Source organism: Euprymna scolopes, chromosome 18 (genome assembly GCF_053919585.1).
Source record: "Euprymna scolopes isolate OS-2025 chromosome 18, ASM5391958v1, whole genome shotgun sequence".
NCBI lineage: Eukaryota > Metazoa > Mollusca > Cephalopoda > Sepiida > Sepiolidae > Euprymna > Euprymna scolopes.
Genome location: NC_136499.1, coordinates 32,350,817 through 32,367,109, shown reverse-complemented (window position 1 = coordinate 32,367,109; position 16,293 = coordinate 32,350,817). Strand labels below are relative to the sequence as shown.

At 33.6% G+C, this 16,293-nt stretch overlaps 1 protein-coding gene and 1 long non-coding RNA gene across 2 annotated transcripts in view; one reads left to right on the top strand and one right to left on the bottom strand.

Annotated features, from left to right (window-relative positions):
• Positions 1–11,623, top strand: part of LOC145297572 (uncharacterized) — a 70,730-nt gene extending 59,107 nt beyond the window's left edge. The window contains exon 2 of the mRNA XM_080143588.1: positions 8,512–11,623. Coding sequence (XP_079999714.1) covers positions 8,512–10,541 — 2,030 coding nt within the window. The 3' untranslated portion in view covers positions 10,542–11,623. The remainder of the gene's footprint in view (positions 1–8,511) is intronic.
• LOC145297573 (uncharacterized) lies at positions 11,404–15,283 on the bottom strand. Its single transcript, XR_013870272.1, has 2 exons — positions 11,850–15,283; positions 11,404–11,716 (listed from the first exon to the last, which is right to left on the bottom strand). It is a non-coding gene; the product is annotated as an uncharacterized LOC145297573 (long non-coding RNA).
• Positions 15,284–16,293: the final 1,010 nt, after the last annotated feature.

The window sequence follows — 16,293 nt, the reverse complement described above, 5'->3', positions numbered from 1 at the left end:
CGCAGGGTCAGAATGAAAGAGGGTTGAGAGTTTCGGATTTCGCCTTTTATATACTCTGTCACGTGATAGAGAACTGGCTTGTGATTGGACAAGCCAGGGAAAAATAAATTTCAAATCTCGAGTCATGAGAAGTACCTTCTGTTTGTGATTGTAACGAGTGTCGGCTGCTACAAATTGTTCTATTTGTGCTTTTTTGTTTTGAAGATTTAATTGATTAAAAAAAGTAGAATTAAAACTGTCTGTCTGTAGAACGCAATACCATGTGTCTGCCTCCTGGCTAACCATAACATGGTCGTCTTCAAATCTAGTGTAAATAGATTGCTAGTGAGCTATCCTCTTAGATAGTCTAGTTCCATTTTCCACTATGACCTTATCTTACCATCTATCTAATACTAATCCCTTATCCTAGAGTGGCCTCCGGACTTTAATAAGTGGTAACCTTTCAAGTAAAGAAAAAAGGGTCCAAGACTTAGAAATTCTTTTTGATGTTCTGTAAGTTTATGGTCACTTTTTATCAAACAAGTATGTCACCTGTATGTCACAAGCTCCGATCCCTGTCCCATTGCCAAAGTGTCGCATCTCTGTGCCTGTTTTACAAATACTTAAATGGAATGTGCTTCGCTGAACTTGCAGCACTTGTGCTCCCCTCGACATACATGCTCCGAACAAACAGTACCCTTTATTGTTGAGGTCATTAGATGCCGAAAATCATTCTACTATAATAGTTTCTTCCCTCAAACTGCTAGGCTTTGAAATTCCTTCCATTTCCTGCTTCCCTAACTGTACTAAGCTGCAGAAGTTTTAATGCAATGTGAACAGACATCTCGCTACTCAACTCCCTATGATCCCGAATAGTAGCTGGTCCTGAATATGACCTTAAACTATATCCGATGGTGAGGCCCAGTTTGCGGGCTTTGGGGAGTATGGAGCCACCCCTTAATTGCTATTGCTCCCAGGTCCATTTTGACCCAGAGTGGTAGTACCTGTCAGGGTCCCAACTAGAAATCGACTTGAAAAAAAAAACAAAAAAAAAAAACAAACAAATATATTCTACTAATAATTTTCTTCAAAATCACTGGATTCAGTATTAAATAATCTGAAAAGGGTTGATATGCCGTAAAACAAAAACAACCAACTAACCAAATAGTAGCCTCTTACATTCCAAGTGGTAATATGCCTTTTTTAAGGTAAAACTGAATAAAAAAAGAAAGAAAGAAAGAACAAAAGTAAATTAAGCCAGCGTTACATGCGATGGGTAATAAAAGAGAATCTTTGTAAATCTAGTTAAAAAATTTTGTTGATAATTAATCTGTATGAGTGTTTCTGATTTATTAACGATATCCACAAGTCTTTATCGGAGTTCATTATATTAAACATTGTTGATGAAATCATTCAGCTTACTTTCACGTTCATAAGTTCATGAAGTTCAACAGTAGTTTTTTTCAAATTGAATTGACCCTGACGTTCTAGGTCTTGTCTTGTGCTGCAAGATCATGTAATGTGAACTTGTAACAGAGTGCGGATCCACATATGGCAGCTATGTGCAAATGACCGAGCCGTGTGACGTCACGGCAAGGAAAAAGAAAAAGATTATAAAAAGAAGAATGTGTGCTCAGAACGATGATTAGGATCACGTTCAGGAGCATGGAGATAGATGTGTGGGCCGAGAGCAACAGTTTTGAACAAGTCCATATTTAGGCAAAATACCTGGAAATAAATGCTGTTGTTTCAATGAGGAAAAATGAGTTGAGTTTTTCCTTCTTGTTGTTTGTTGCGACAGTGTCAACAACGTGTTAGGTCCCTACATGTTAACACGTGTGTAACGTTACAAACTATGTATTTAGGCAGAGTTCTTTCATTTAAGCAAACATTGTTGAACACAACAGATTTTCTGCTGGATTATAACCGTTTATTTTTCCAATTTTTCTTATAATCTGTTTCAAATCAAAGAAATTTATAAATATTCCATATGTATCACTAGAAAATTATTATTATTATTATTATTATTATTATTATTATTATTATTATTATTATTATTATTATTATTATCAACATCATATTATTTTATTAGCATTATTATTTTATTATTATTTATTATTATTGTTTTTATTATTATTATTTTAATTATTTTATTATTTTTTATTATTATTTATTATTATTTGTATTATTTTTTATTATCTTTTATGATTATTATTATTATTATTATTATTATTATTAACATCATATTATTTTATTAGCATTATTATTTTATTATTATTTATTATTACTGTTTTTATTATTATTATTTTAATTATTTTATTATTTTTTATTATTATTTATTATTATTTGTATTATTTTTTATTATTTTTTATGATTATTATTATTATTATTATTAACATCATATTATTTTATTAGCATTATTATTTTATTATTATTTATTATTATTGTTTTTATTATTATTATTTTAATTATTTTATTATTTTTTATTATTATTTATTATTATTTGTATTATTTTTTATTATTTTTTATGATTATTATTATTATTATTATTATTAACATCATATTATTTTATTAGCATATTATTTATTAGCATTATTATTTTATTATTATTTATTATTACTGTTTTTATTATTATTATTTTAATTATTTTATTATTTTCTATTATTATTTATCATTATTTGTATTATTTTTTATGATTATTATTATTATTATTATTATTTCTTTTTACATAATCATACTGACAATCATGTTAAATCACCAAAGTTAAGCAAAATTGAACCTGTTCAGTTCCACATGGGTGACCGTTTTTGAATACTAGATGCTGTATATCATCTCGTGACCAAAATATATATGCGACTGAAGGGACTCCATGTGAATTTTATATTCCTTAGAAACTTCCTCTTTCGGTGGAAGCTGGGTACTCATGCAGGATGAATACCAAAAGAGATATTACTGAATGTATTATTAGATACTATATTACTAGCTGGGCGCCTGGCATTGTCCGGTCATAAAATACACTTAAATATATTTTAATTAATATTTTAATTTATGCAGATTTCATATTTATTACTATAGTGTCAATTCTCTATCGATTATTATTTATTATATTGTACTCAATATATAGTAGTGATTTCAAAGGTAAAAAAAAGAAGAAAAGCATGACTTGGGTGCCATCAGCTAGAATCGAAACCAAAACATATAGTGTATCAGCCTTAGTCGTTATTGTTTGAGCTATCGTCAGATGGATAAGAAATAGCTTAAAATTAAGCGACTACAGCGTATAAATGTTTATATTGGTGCATGCATACAAGAGTACATTAAGTCGACTTACGCTTACTAAGTTCAAATTCTTTTTCAATTTCGACTCCTTAACAGCTGTCTTTATCGGCTAAAAAAAATCATAAAAGAAAGGTCCACAAAAAATACAATCATTTGCCCTACCTTGCACTGCTCTGCAACCTTGCATCTCAGGGGAGATGCAGTTTGAAAACATGGAGACAGACACACAAACACAGTGAGTTTTATAAATTAGATTATTATATAGAAATGTTATTCTTGTATAGAAATGGAAAGACTTGTTATTTTGCCATCTAATTTACATCTAATTTACGGTGTCTGCAGACATATGTATGTAAATTAGACGATGGCGTTGAGAAAAAAGACTCACTCTTTCTTTAAATGTTCAGAAACATTAAGAAATAGCTGTGAGTAGTTGAATCAATGTAGACTGAAAGGGGAAAGATGATAAATACATAGATAGCTAAAAGAAAGACGAATTACTTATTCAGTAAATTATGAATTATCGCTAATTTGAAACAGTTAATATGTATATTTTTTCAAACATTGAAATAATAATGTCGTTAACGCAATATGTCAGTGGAAACGCAATAAAAAGGAACATATATTGAAATAATGGATGAGATTCCTTGGGTTAGAAGATATAGAACAGTTGATGCAGCAGGCTCAGTTTACAGGAAAATACTAAGGAAAACATGGGAGGAAGTGATAGAGATGGGTTTGCGAGAAAGAGGGATAAATAAAGACCTGGCCTGAAATGAATTAGTTTGGAAGTAAACGGCAAACATATAAACGAACGTTAAACTGATGATGATGATGATGATGATGATGATGATGATGATGATGACGGAAGTGACATTGATTTCCCCAGTTTTTTCTAGAATCAGATATTTACAGGACGGACCAGATGAAGGTTGCCAACATCCATAGTGAAAGCACTGCCATGGAACTGGTAGGACTTGAACTTGGCATATTAAATCATCAGTCCACGACAGCATCTATTTTACTACCCCACCCCCACCTCTGTGAGGCAAGCGACATCTATCATCACATTAATCACTGGGCCGTATCTGTAAATGTGTTTTCTATCTTCAACCTGTCAGATCAGAATTTCTGAGAATTCAGGGTTTGGGTTCTACAACATTCCTACGTCAGATAACTATCATAATTGCTAGCATGTGCGAGATTATTTCTTTCTCATGCTTTTCTCTTCTTTTCTAACAAGCCATGAAATGCAAGAATCGTATTTCTCTACACAAGATTATAGTAAACAAGTCAGCCACACCCCGTTGGAAATAACAAACTCGATGGAACAATTCAGGCCAGAATGGATGAAGCCGTGACAGACTCCAAATATGAAATTTTGTTTGTTTGTTAAGCAAGTTGAACTTCTGCATAGAGTTCACAAAGATCTTCTTTCTTTTTTTTTTTTTTTCACAGTGCCACTTAGATGTAGAGGGGGGGGGAGCTACTATCTGGGACATAATTTGCTGGGGTACTATATAGGGAGTTTAGCAGCAAGATGTCTGTTTACATTACACTTGAACTTCTAAATGTCAGTAAAGTGAGGGAAGCAGGAACCCGGAAGGGAATTCCAAAGTCTAGCAGTTCTAGGGTAGAAACTACTAGAGTAAAAGGCTTTCTTACATTTAGGGATTTCCTCTTTGTTAGGTTTGTCAGAGTTATTTACGCCGAGGGGGGACAAGGGCTTGTAGTTCGCCGGAGCATCCAATATTAAAATACTTGTAAAACATGCAGAGGGATGCAACATTTCGTCGATGGGACAGTGGTTAAAGCCTAACTGTTAGTGCGAGACCTATTAGGTTGGTGACTCTTTTGAACCCTGTCTACGAGGGAGAGACTAGTAACAGATGCACCAGCCCAAATGTGGCAACAATACTCCATACATGGGCGAATGGTAGCCTCAAGATTATCTGATCTGCATGAAGTCGTCCTCGTTGATTGCAGCTATTTGTTAACCTACAGGATTACAGGTTTTTACTTCTGACACCGAGGCCAGCAAAGCTCATCAGTTACATGCAAAATTAGAGAAGCTTTGGTCCAGAATACATAAAAGAAAGTGCACAAAATATATACTGCCATTTTTACTCCATTGATGGATTTATCTCTTTCCTATGGTCAAAAAGTGGGATTAAGAAGCCAGCACCCTCCCAAAGAACAGCCCTATGGCCTGAAAAAATGCTTGGGCAGCCCTGTCGGCATTCTCTGGTAGAGGCGCCTCAGGTGATTAGCAATAAACTAACCTATTCTCAAAGAGAGAAGGCAAAGACTGGGAAGGTGGGCCTAATAGAACTGTGCAGTACCAGCAAATACTGCAATCAATAGAGATCAATAAGAAAGATAGAAGAGAAATGATGGAGGGATAGAGGGGTGTTATATGATAACATTATAAAATATTCTAACTTGGGTTTCTGAATTTTTGAGATGAGGATTGGTTATTCATATTATTTGTATTCTTTGGACTACTGTTCTCATCTTGAGTGTTATTTGCACAGCGTTTCGGTCAGTGTAACCTCCAACCTTCTTCAGATGTATTGTGTCAAACTCCGGGGTCTTTTATCCTTGTGCAAGAACTCATGGCACTGTGGATAGAGTACTTTACGAAATTCAGTTGTAAAAGCTGAAGATTCAGTCCTCAGTGTGGACGACTCAAAAATACGATTACAAATTATTTGGGACTTCTATCCTGTCATGGCTGATGGAATGAGTGCATGCTACTCCCGTGGATTAAATAAATCTGTCCATTCAAAATTCTGTGTAGATTCCCAAGTTCCACCCAAAGATTCCCGAGTTCAACAGAAATATTCCTGAGTTTGATGATAGACCTTCAGAAGGTCAGAGGTTACATTGACTGAAATGTTGTGCAAATGACACACAAAGTGAGAACAGTAGTTCAAAGAATCCAAATAATGTTACAGAGGCGGGGTAGTTGCAGGTGGCAGAGCTAGATCTGGAGAGGATGGTCGGCTGTCTGGGCTTGCGAGGATGATGTCAATAGAGGTCGGATCCAAGAGGGCCGGTCAAGGCAGCGATCCTGGATCAAAGTGCACCCGGGAATGACGGCAAAGAAGTTCAAAATGGGGGACATAGAATTCCCGGGAATAGGTATCAGCAGGACTGACCAACATTTCAGACAATAAACAAAGAAAGCATGGAGGAATGTTCTGACGTCATCTATCCTGATAAAAGAGAGACAGTCAGACAACGAAAAGAGAAGCGCCGACCTCAGACAGGAAAGTGGACACATTATATCAATTTTGCGCACCACCACCACCACCACTCCATAACCCCTCCTTGCTGTTAGTGTTGTCACTGGAAAATAAACATTGTTTCTAATCGTTCATTCCTGTTACTTGTTATTTAAAAGTAGAAGAGACCTTTTTTTGTTTACGTCTGATTGTGGGGGCATGCATAAGTGTATGCATTCAAACAAACCACGATTAGTTTTATGAACAACACAACAATCCTTTGACCTTGTAGTCCTTATGCAAATAATAATTATCAATCAACATCAATGCTAAGATTTTACACATTTAATAATATATATAATAAGTACTGACCGAATATGGACATAGATGATCTAGTACTATTTAAAAAAGGAATGCTTCATCTAAGGTGGTAACGCTTATATTGACTATACAAAATGAAAGTTGGGTTCATGCTTCATCTGTAAAATTTATGACTTACTAGCTGTATGTACCCAGCGTTGCCTGGAATGTATTAATGTTTTGGTTTTAATTCATTTTTCTTTTCTTTTTTTTTTTGTACATTTTAAAAGTTTTACACAAAAAGAAATAAAATTTTAGTTTCTATAGTATTTTTAAATGTCAATGTCAATTAATAGAAAATCTTTAAAAAGAAAAAAACATAGCAATATGTAAGTCATGTATAGGCGATAAGCACACACATACACAGAAATATGTGAATTGATCACAGAATATTATTGACAAAGAACTGCACGCCTATGGAATCGTCTTCCGTTTTTCTGCTTTCCAGCTGACTACAATATGGTTGTCTTCAAGTCTAACGTAAACAAGTTCTTGATGAGCCGTTCCATATAAGTTAACAAATTTACCGAATCTCCATTACTAACGGTTACTATATTGTCCAATTTCCACTGTAAACTCTTTAACCCTTATCCTCGAGTGGCCTCTTGTCCTTGATAAGTGGTGATGCCTGTGTAAAAAAAAAAAAAAAAAAGAGCAGAGATGGAAAAAGAAATGCATATGTAAGGTAGATAACTTCTGTTATAATATTCAGGGTTGTTTTACAATCCACATTGATTCTAAAAAATGGTCAAAAAACAAAAATATAACAAATAAATCTTACCAAAGGCAAGATAAGTTACTCTCCTACCTAGCTGAATAAGTTTTTAGTTTTTTCACTTAATGTAAAATGTTTATTCAGCTCAAAAAACAAATAATGTTGCATGTTACAAGAGCACAAGGAAAAAATGGCCGCAATGTATTTGTCACTATGACATTTTTCTTGTGCTCGTGTACTGCTCGACATTACTTGTTTTTTCAAGCCGAATAAACATTTTACATGAAGTAAAAGCACTAAAATTATCTGGCTAGGTAGGAGAGTAACTTATCTTGCCTCTGGTAACATTTATTTGTTATATATTTGTTTTTTGACAACTTTTTCGAATCAATGTGTCTTGTAAAAAAAAACCCAATGTTCAAGTAAAAATATGAATTATCTCCCTTATATTATTTGAATTATGTTTAGAAATGAAAATTCGTTTGTGAATGATGTGTCACGTGATTTTTTTTCCACATTAAAATTTACAAGTTTTCAGGCATTACCTATTTCTTTCCACAGCAATTTCTGTTTGAAACGGAAATTTAAATTTGTAAGAGTTATTTTGTATTAATAAACGGAAGAATGTATCAGTATTTTGTAATTATAATAAAACTTGTTGTTGACAAAAAAAGAAAAAAGAACAGCTTCTATCTATAATTTATATTTGCTGCAGAATAAGAAAAAGCTTATTTTGTGAAAAATATTCTGATTAGAAATAACCGTATTTACAAAGAAATTGTATTGAACTACAATTTTTTTTCTTTGTAACAACATCAACCAACGTTTAAAGAAAGCAAATGATAATTCCAATTAGATATTGATATTTTAGTATAGAAGCTATCTAGATATATAATCATTAATATCTTTGTTCAGTGTTTTAAACTCTTCTCTTTCTTTTTATAATTTCAGGTGCATTTGATGCTGAACATTTACCAAAAAATGCCCACTTTGATGAACCTTTCAGCCAATTTCTCAGCAAATCAGAGCACCAGGGTGCTGCAGTTGGTCTACTGCGCAATGGAATGCTTGTCTATGCCCAAGGTTATGGAAGAACTGCAGATGATCGAAAAATAACTCCTGAAACTTTATTCCAGCCTAGCAGCATTTCAAAGTCCTTGACTGCTGTGGCCATTATGAAGTTAGTGGAAGAGAAAAAACTGCATCTCACCAGTAAAGTGTTTGGTAAATATGGTATCTTGAGTAATCTAAGTCCCTGGGGGTCACACCGCCCAGACAAGAGACTCTTTGACATCACAGTCGATGACCTGCTTCGTCATGCTGCAGGATGGAACTTTAACAAGCCGCCACTGTTTGACCCCCTTCTTAATGATCTCTATCTCTCAAAAGGTTACAGAGTACCGAATGTCACAAAAATCATGAACTTAAAGAAGAAAGCCGAACCAAGAGATATTTTAAAATATGTAATGTCAATGCCTCTCCATTTTCAACCAGGTACCCAATCAGTTTATTCAAACCTTGGCTATTTTGTCCTCTCCAAGATTATTGAAAAAGTCCAAGATTACGACTACCAGACGTTCGTGAGAAGAACCATTCTTGAACCATGTGGGATGTGGCACACCAAAATGGACGCCCTCGGCATGCCAGAAGATAACGTGACCCACACAAAACATAACACTGTTGAATTCATCAAGACCGATCCATCATATTTGGAGTCGGTCGCAGCTTCATCCATCCTGGGTTGGTACACAAATGTCTATGATGTCATGCGGTTTGTCCGGTGCATGGATCATTCGGGTAATTACCATTTGCTCACAGAGAAATCGGTGAAATTGATTATGGAGAAGCCAAGCCGTATCATTGGCGATGTCGAAACTTGGATGGGTGCTGGTTTCAACGTGGATAAAGATGGTTCTGTTTGGCAGGAAAACGATATGAAGACGGATGATCTTCTTCTGTTTCATAAAGGTCTTCTGAAGTCGATACGCGGCAGCCATAATGGCACTGAACAATCAGCTGATTCGATCATTATGTTGCTTGTCGGTAGAAAAACCAACCGACTTCATGCTGATGTATTTATGAATTACGTGAACGACTGGTCTTCCTCTAAGATCGACTATTTCAACACCGACTTGGCTGATATCAGAATCGGACACCAAGACAAAGACGAGAAGATAATAAAATATCATTTATCAGAGCATCACATTTCGGCTTACGTCACTGCCATCAAAGACCAGAAGTATAAGCTTGAATGGGTCAGTGCTTTCGAGTTGAAAAGGCGATCATTCTTCACTGTGATTGCCACATTCAACCCTGACCAGAAACCAGATGACTACTATTTCCAACATGGACTCGATGAGAAACGGTTGCTTCATTATAAAAACGTCTATTACAAGAGGCATACTTATCTTGACCTGCTCCAAAGCTACATAAGTTTCTCGCACGTCGACCACCAGAAATATATGGCTCTCTTTACCAAACAGGAAGGTGAGCCTGTCGATATCAAATATGGAATCGAACAGTTTTCACAGCCTTACAAACTCTTTGTGCAGGTCTACTTGGAAAAGGGTTACGTTCCAAGAGTTCAAAGCTTCGTTCACATCAACCAGGAACCGATTGTTTGCTTTATCTTGGAGAAGAAACCAATCAAGGATTTCAAAGAATACATGGACCTTAATCTGAAAGATTTGGTTTACAACGTGAAATCCAATGCTGCCAATCAAAGAGTAATGACATATTTGGACTCTTCAACCAGATACAGAAAGCCGAAATTCTCAGCCATTTTCAGGAAGGATGTTACAAAGACGGGTCTTTTTAAATATAACCTTGACGAAAGCGAACTTGAAGATATTATTGTAAAGGAATACAAAGACTCTCAGTTCTATCCAAAGTTTTTGATTGGCTATGCCAACAAAAAGCAAACGCTGAAGTTTGCTATTTATTTTGAGAAAAAAATTCCTCAGAAGATGCAGCTTGAGTGATTTTCTTTTTTTTTTTTAAGTAACGTTGAAAAAAATCTCAGTAGTTTTAGAAGAAAATATAAAGTTGGACAATGGAAACAAGCAAAAAACAAAACAAAAAAAAACAATCAGAAAAGAAAAATTAAGCAACCATGGGTTTTATGTTTCAGAATATATGGAATTATTTCTAAACTAAAAAACAAAAAACAAAAACAAACTCATTTATACAAAGAATTTTAACCACATTGATATTGTAGTTATATAGAATCATTTATATCTTTCATTAGCATTTCTCGAGTTGCTTTTATCAAAACTATTGGTGAACATTGTAAGAAGAAGAGGAAGAGGAGGAGGAAGAGGAAGAGTATGGTGGAAAGGACATTTTTAAAATCAACGTATCATATTTCAATTCCTAATTTTCGTGGTAAAAACTAGTTTATTTTCCCTCGCAACCTACAAAAGACTTTTTTACAACTTTTTTTAATCAAAAAGCTGGGTTCTTATTTAAAATTCAATTTAATTTTAAAAAAAAAGACACACAGCAAAATCTTTATGGTGTCCGTACCCGTTACGAAACGGAAATACCATATTCTAAAGTCACGTAAATTGACCAAGTAGTTTTATTTTCATTAAAAAAAAACCTTTTTTTTAACGATTTAAAGTGGTTAATGCGAAATCAGTAGTATTACAAGACTGAATAATTGTGGACTTATCTGTTCTTGTTTTTCTTTCAAGTTGGCAACGCGAGATAGCCCCTGTTTGCGTACTCATGAAATTTGATTTTCTTAGTTAAAAATAAAACTACTCGATCAATTTACATGATTTTTAGGATATGATATCTTCGTTCCGTGACGGGTATGTACATCGAAAAGATTTTTCTGTATTTTTGTTTTTTTAATCAGGTTGAATTTTAAACAAGAACCAAAAGATGTAAAAAGCATTTCTAATTTTAATCTCAGCTCTTTCGCTTTCATCAATCAATTTGGTTAAACTATTTTAACCATTCACTGCTTTTGACGAGTTATTGATCATATTTATTATAACCGCTGATTAATGTTATGATGTTAATGGATAAAAATAAAATAATTGATAATACCACTTTATTCTGCCTTCCAATGAAATGAAATATACTGTTTATGGAAATAAAATAATAAAAAAATTTAAATATTTTCTGTTCCTTGGACCCTGCTTTAGGTCTTAGGGAAAATATCAATAAACGCAGACGTTGAAAGAACCATAATGACACAGAATATTGTATAAAATATATAATTGACTGATATATTAATAAGGCATGCACGATAAGAAGGGAGAACAAACAAGATATTGGACGGGGAAAGAAGATAATGTTCTGGTCTGGAATAGACAAAAAAATTAACGTTAGCTTTAGCAGAATTCTAACAAATGCTGCTGAGAATTATTTCAAAAGAATATGTTTCTTCGTAATGGAAGTCATATTCAAGTGGACGTTGCATTATGGGACGGGTTTCTTTTTATGATTGGAATAATTCTGTTTTATATTTTTTATTTTGGGGGAAAAAGAGCAACTAAAGTTATGCGAATTTAGAAAAAAATTGTAATTTTTTTTTCTTTACATGGTTATTCCCATTATAAAGAAAGAAACAAATAAAAAAACAGTGCGAAGATACTGTAAATAAGAAACATCCATTTTAAATATGATGCCTGTTATGCTGAATATAAATGGCATACTTATGTCGACACACTGTTTCTCGTTAAATTACCAAAGTTAAGCAACGTTGAGTCTGGTCAGTACCAGATGGTGCACCATTTAAGAATACCAGGCACTGCATATACACCTCCCCACAAGAACTGCAAAAACCTAACGTTTTCATTTTTCCCTGATGGGACAAGCAACTGCGGACCACTTGTGAATTTGATATTCGCATAAGGAAGCTGGTCAACCTGCTTAATGCCATTTTGTTGCCGTACAGATTCCTATTAGGACAAAACCAGTAATTTTATGTGATTTTTATTCAATTATATTGCATATATTTTTGCCTCCCAAAAAATAAATAAAATAAATAAATATAATGGTTTTATAAATTGTTTTGGAATACTGCCTAGCAGTATTTTTAAGATTCCCCTAAATTTAATGCTAATTCTTAAAAAAAAAAAAAAAAAAAAAAAAAATGCATAAAACTTCTGACGGATTCTTAAATCTTTCTATGTAATAATGTTAAAGTACCAATTCCCTTTGGGATCGCCTAAGTTAAGCAATAATCTATTCGGCCAGTAAAAAGGGTAATCATTTTAGGGTATCTGGTGCTTTAAGCCTATTTCTGTCTGCAAATGCTAGAACTAATGTCTATAGACAGACAAAATACAAATTGCTAATTAAATTTATATCTTATAATTTTTATGTTGGGTTTATATGTCCCTTATAAAGGAAATAATAACATTTCAGAAAATGACAACACAACAAACATGAATATAAAGCAATTATTTGATTGAAATGCTGAAATAGACAGCAGACAGTAGAATTTAAATTTGGATGATATAAAATTTAAGCATAAAAATAAATGATAAAAATTTGCATCTCTCGGGTATAAATATTAAAATTTAAAAAAAATAATAATGGACTAAAATTTAATGAAGTAAAATTTAATGAAGTAAGATTTAATGAAGAAAAATTTAATGATGCAAAATTTAATGAAGCAAAATTTAATGAAGTAAGATTTAATTAAGCAAAATTTAATGAGGAAAAATTTAATGAAGCAAAATTTAATGAAGTAAAATTTAATGAAGTATAATTTAAAGACTATAATCTAATTAAGAATGTGGATTATATTAAACGTGCACAGTAAAATAATTTATGGAAATTTTTTATATTAAAAACGAAAGAAACTTTAAAAAGAAAAGTACAAATATTGTATTAAGAAAATCATTAAATCGATAGTTTTAGGATCATGAAAAACCATCATTTGTATTGTCTTTCTTACAGCAGCTATGTAAATATGATTAATAAAATTATCTACATTTATTAACAATCACTGTTTTTTTTTATTGCCTATTTACAGTGTGGAACGTAAACTTGTTGCTCTAAAGAAAACAACACTACAGCTTTATTTTAAAACTTTTATTGAAAAAAAGTAATTCAGCTGACTTGATTATGTAGTAGAGCTGACATCTATTCAATGAAACCGCCTTCAGACTCAATCATCGCCTCGATACGGATCCGGAACTGGGAACATGCCTTTTCCACAAGCGCCGGTGAGATTTCAGTGAATACTTGGCGATCAGGTTGACTTTGGTGTTCTGGGAGGTCACGTTGGTGATGTTCTCTATGTATGACCAAACGAAGTAGTCCTGTGGTTCAGGTTTAGGGGATGAGGGGGAGCAACGAGTAAAGGCTACAAATTCGTAGCACTTCTTCTGAAGCCAAGAATAGGTCTCTTCGGACTCTAATGAATCTAAAAAAAAAAAAAAAAGTTTTAAAATAAGTGAAAGCACACAAAAAAGTATCCAGGTAGGTAGAAGAGTAACTTATCTTGCCTTTGGTAACATTTATTTGTTGTACCTTTGTCTTTGTTCAACCCCTTTTTGGTTTTGTTGGATGTTGGAACCCATATCGCTGCAATTTCTGCACTAAATAAAATAAAACGAAAATTATCAATTGTTTTTTTTTTATTGTTACTCATCCTAACGTTTTATAAAGTGGATTAAAAGATAAAGATTATCATAAACAATGGTGGAGGGAGGACAAAAGGAGATAGCTTTACAATACAATATTAATCTTGCTGATGAGCAAAATCTCTTTCTTCAAGGCTGATAAATTAAAGTTTAAAGGAAAAAACAGACGTTAACCTCTTTCCTTTCAATTATTATTACTTTTTTAATTGCTCATCCAAAACAAAGCAGGTTTTTATTAGCTTGATTATCTCTTTCGTATTTGATTAAGTGGATTTCAGAATATCTCTATATTAAGTTAAGTAGGAACTTTGTGTGTGTGTGTGTGTGTGTGTGTGTGTGTGTGTGTGTGTGTGTGTGTGTGTGTGTGTGTGTGTGTGTGTGAGAGAGAGAGAGTTCCCGATGGACTCTTAAAAGGCGAAGCGGATTTTTAATTTTAATTTCACACAAATGTACTTTATGTGCATGGCAGTGTTCTTAAATAGGTTTTGTATAAGAATGTCTTCGATAAGTATGGATAATTGAAAAATTCCCATGAAAGAAGCAACAGGCAATTTTGACCAAAATTAACACCATAAATGCATTTGAGAAATTTTATTATTGCACATACAGAAAGACATAGCATATAAAATCAACAGTAGGTTCTTTGATAAGACAGGGTCGTGTTCAAAATGAATGTTTCTGTTTAAATTACATGGAAGTCATCACTTATCAAGGCCCGAAAGCCACTCGGGGATAAGGGTTATTGTGTGTACAGTAATCAATGGGATACTATTGTAGTAATCGTTAGTATTGGAGATTTTATAGAGTGTCTTACTGAAGGGGGTGGTTCATCAGGAATTTGTTTATGTTAGACTTGAAGACATCTAAGTTGTAGTCAGGTGGGAAACAGGCAGACGGAAGAGAGTTCCACTGGCGTGCAGTTCTAAGAAAGAAGCTTTGTTCATGGAATCTATGTTTTGGTTTTGGCACAGTTAAAGAGTGGGGAAAATTTTTGACAGTGGTTTCAGCTAGACGGGTGTTTATCGTGTTTATCGTGAAAGATCGGCAAGGGGGGACCAGGCGTTGGAGCTCAGACGAGCACTTGCCATGGAAGTAATGATAAAACAAAGAGGCTCGCAACGTCTCTTCTGTGGGAGAGAGGTTGTAAGGAAGAGAAAAGGGCATCCCCCACTAAGCCACAAAGTCTATTTTTTACTCTGTCAAGGCAGGATAGGCTGTTTTTAGCAGCTCCTGTCCAGATGTGGCAGCAGTACTACATCCTTGGACGTACTTGGCTTTTATATAGATAGAGATTTGCATCAGTAGCAAGATATCTTCTGGAGTGATAGAAGGATCCTACCATTTTTCCAGCGACCTTGGCAATAGACTTGATGTACGTGTTCCATTTTAGGTCAGGAGTAAAGGTCAATCCCAGAAGCTTATCAAAACATGGAGCCTCCCCTAGACGAGAGCCATCCATTTCAAGTGATGCCAAGTTATATATATATAAACTAAAATTACTATATTTATATATATATATATATATATATATATATATATATATGTGTGTGTGTGTGTGTGTGTGTGTGTGTATAAACTAAAATTAATCCCTTGCTAGAGAAAGGTGCTAGTCTAGCCACACTAATGAGTGATGATACAATGAAACAGTGCTGTATGTGGATGAATATATATATTTAAGCCCCCTCTCCTCTTTGGTTTGAGCACTGTTGTAAATGTATCTCACCGCTACTTAAATGGCTATAAAGCGAGGCACCCTGTTTGTTTGTTTGTAAATAAACAAGCAGCTCGAGCACTGTAACAGCGGTGGACGAGTGTTTATTTAAATGGTTGTGATACAACGGAACTACTGTATGTGGATGACTATATATATATATATATATATATATATATATATATATATATATATATATATATATATATATATATGTACTTAGATTTATATATTTCTATATTATTTGGTATACCCTCCCATGTTTATTCAATCCATTTGTATGTTTCTATGTGTGTATGCATCTATCTGTACTCTTGCCAAATTATTTGTATTCTTATGTATTTCTATATATATAGTTTATGTAAATTATACATATTTATGTGTGCGTATATATATGTGTGTGTGCGTTGTTGT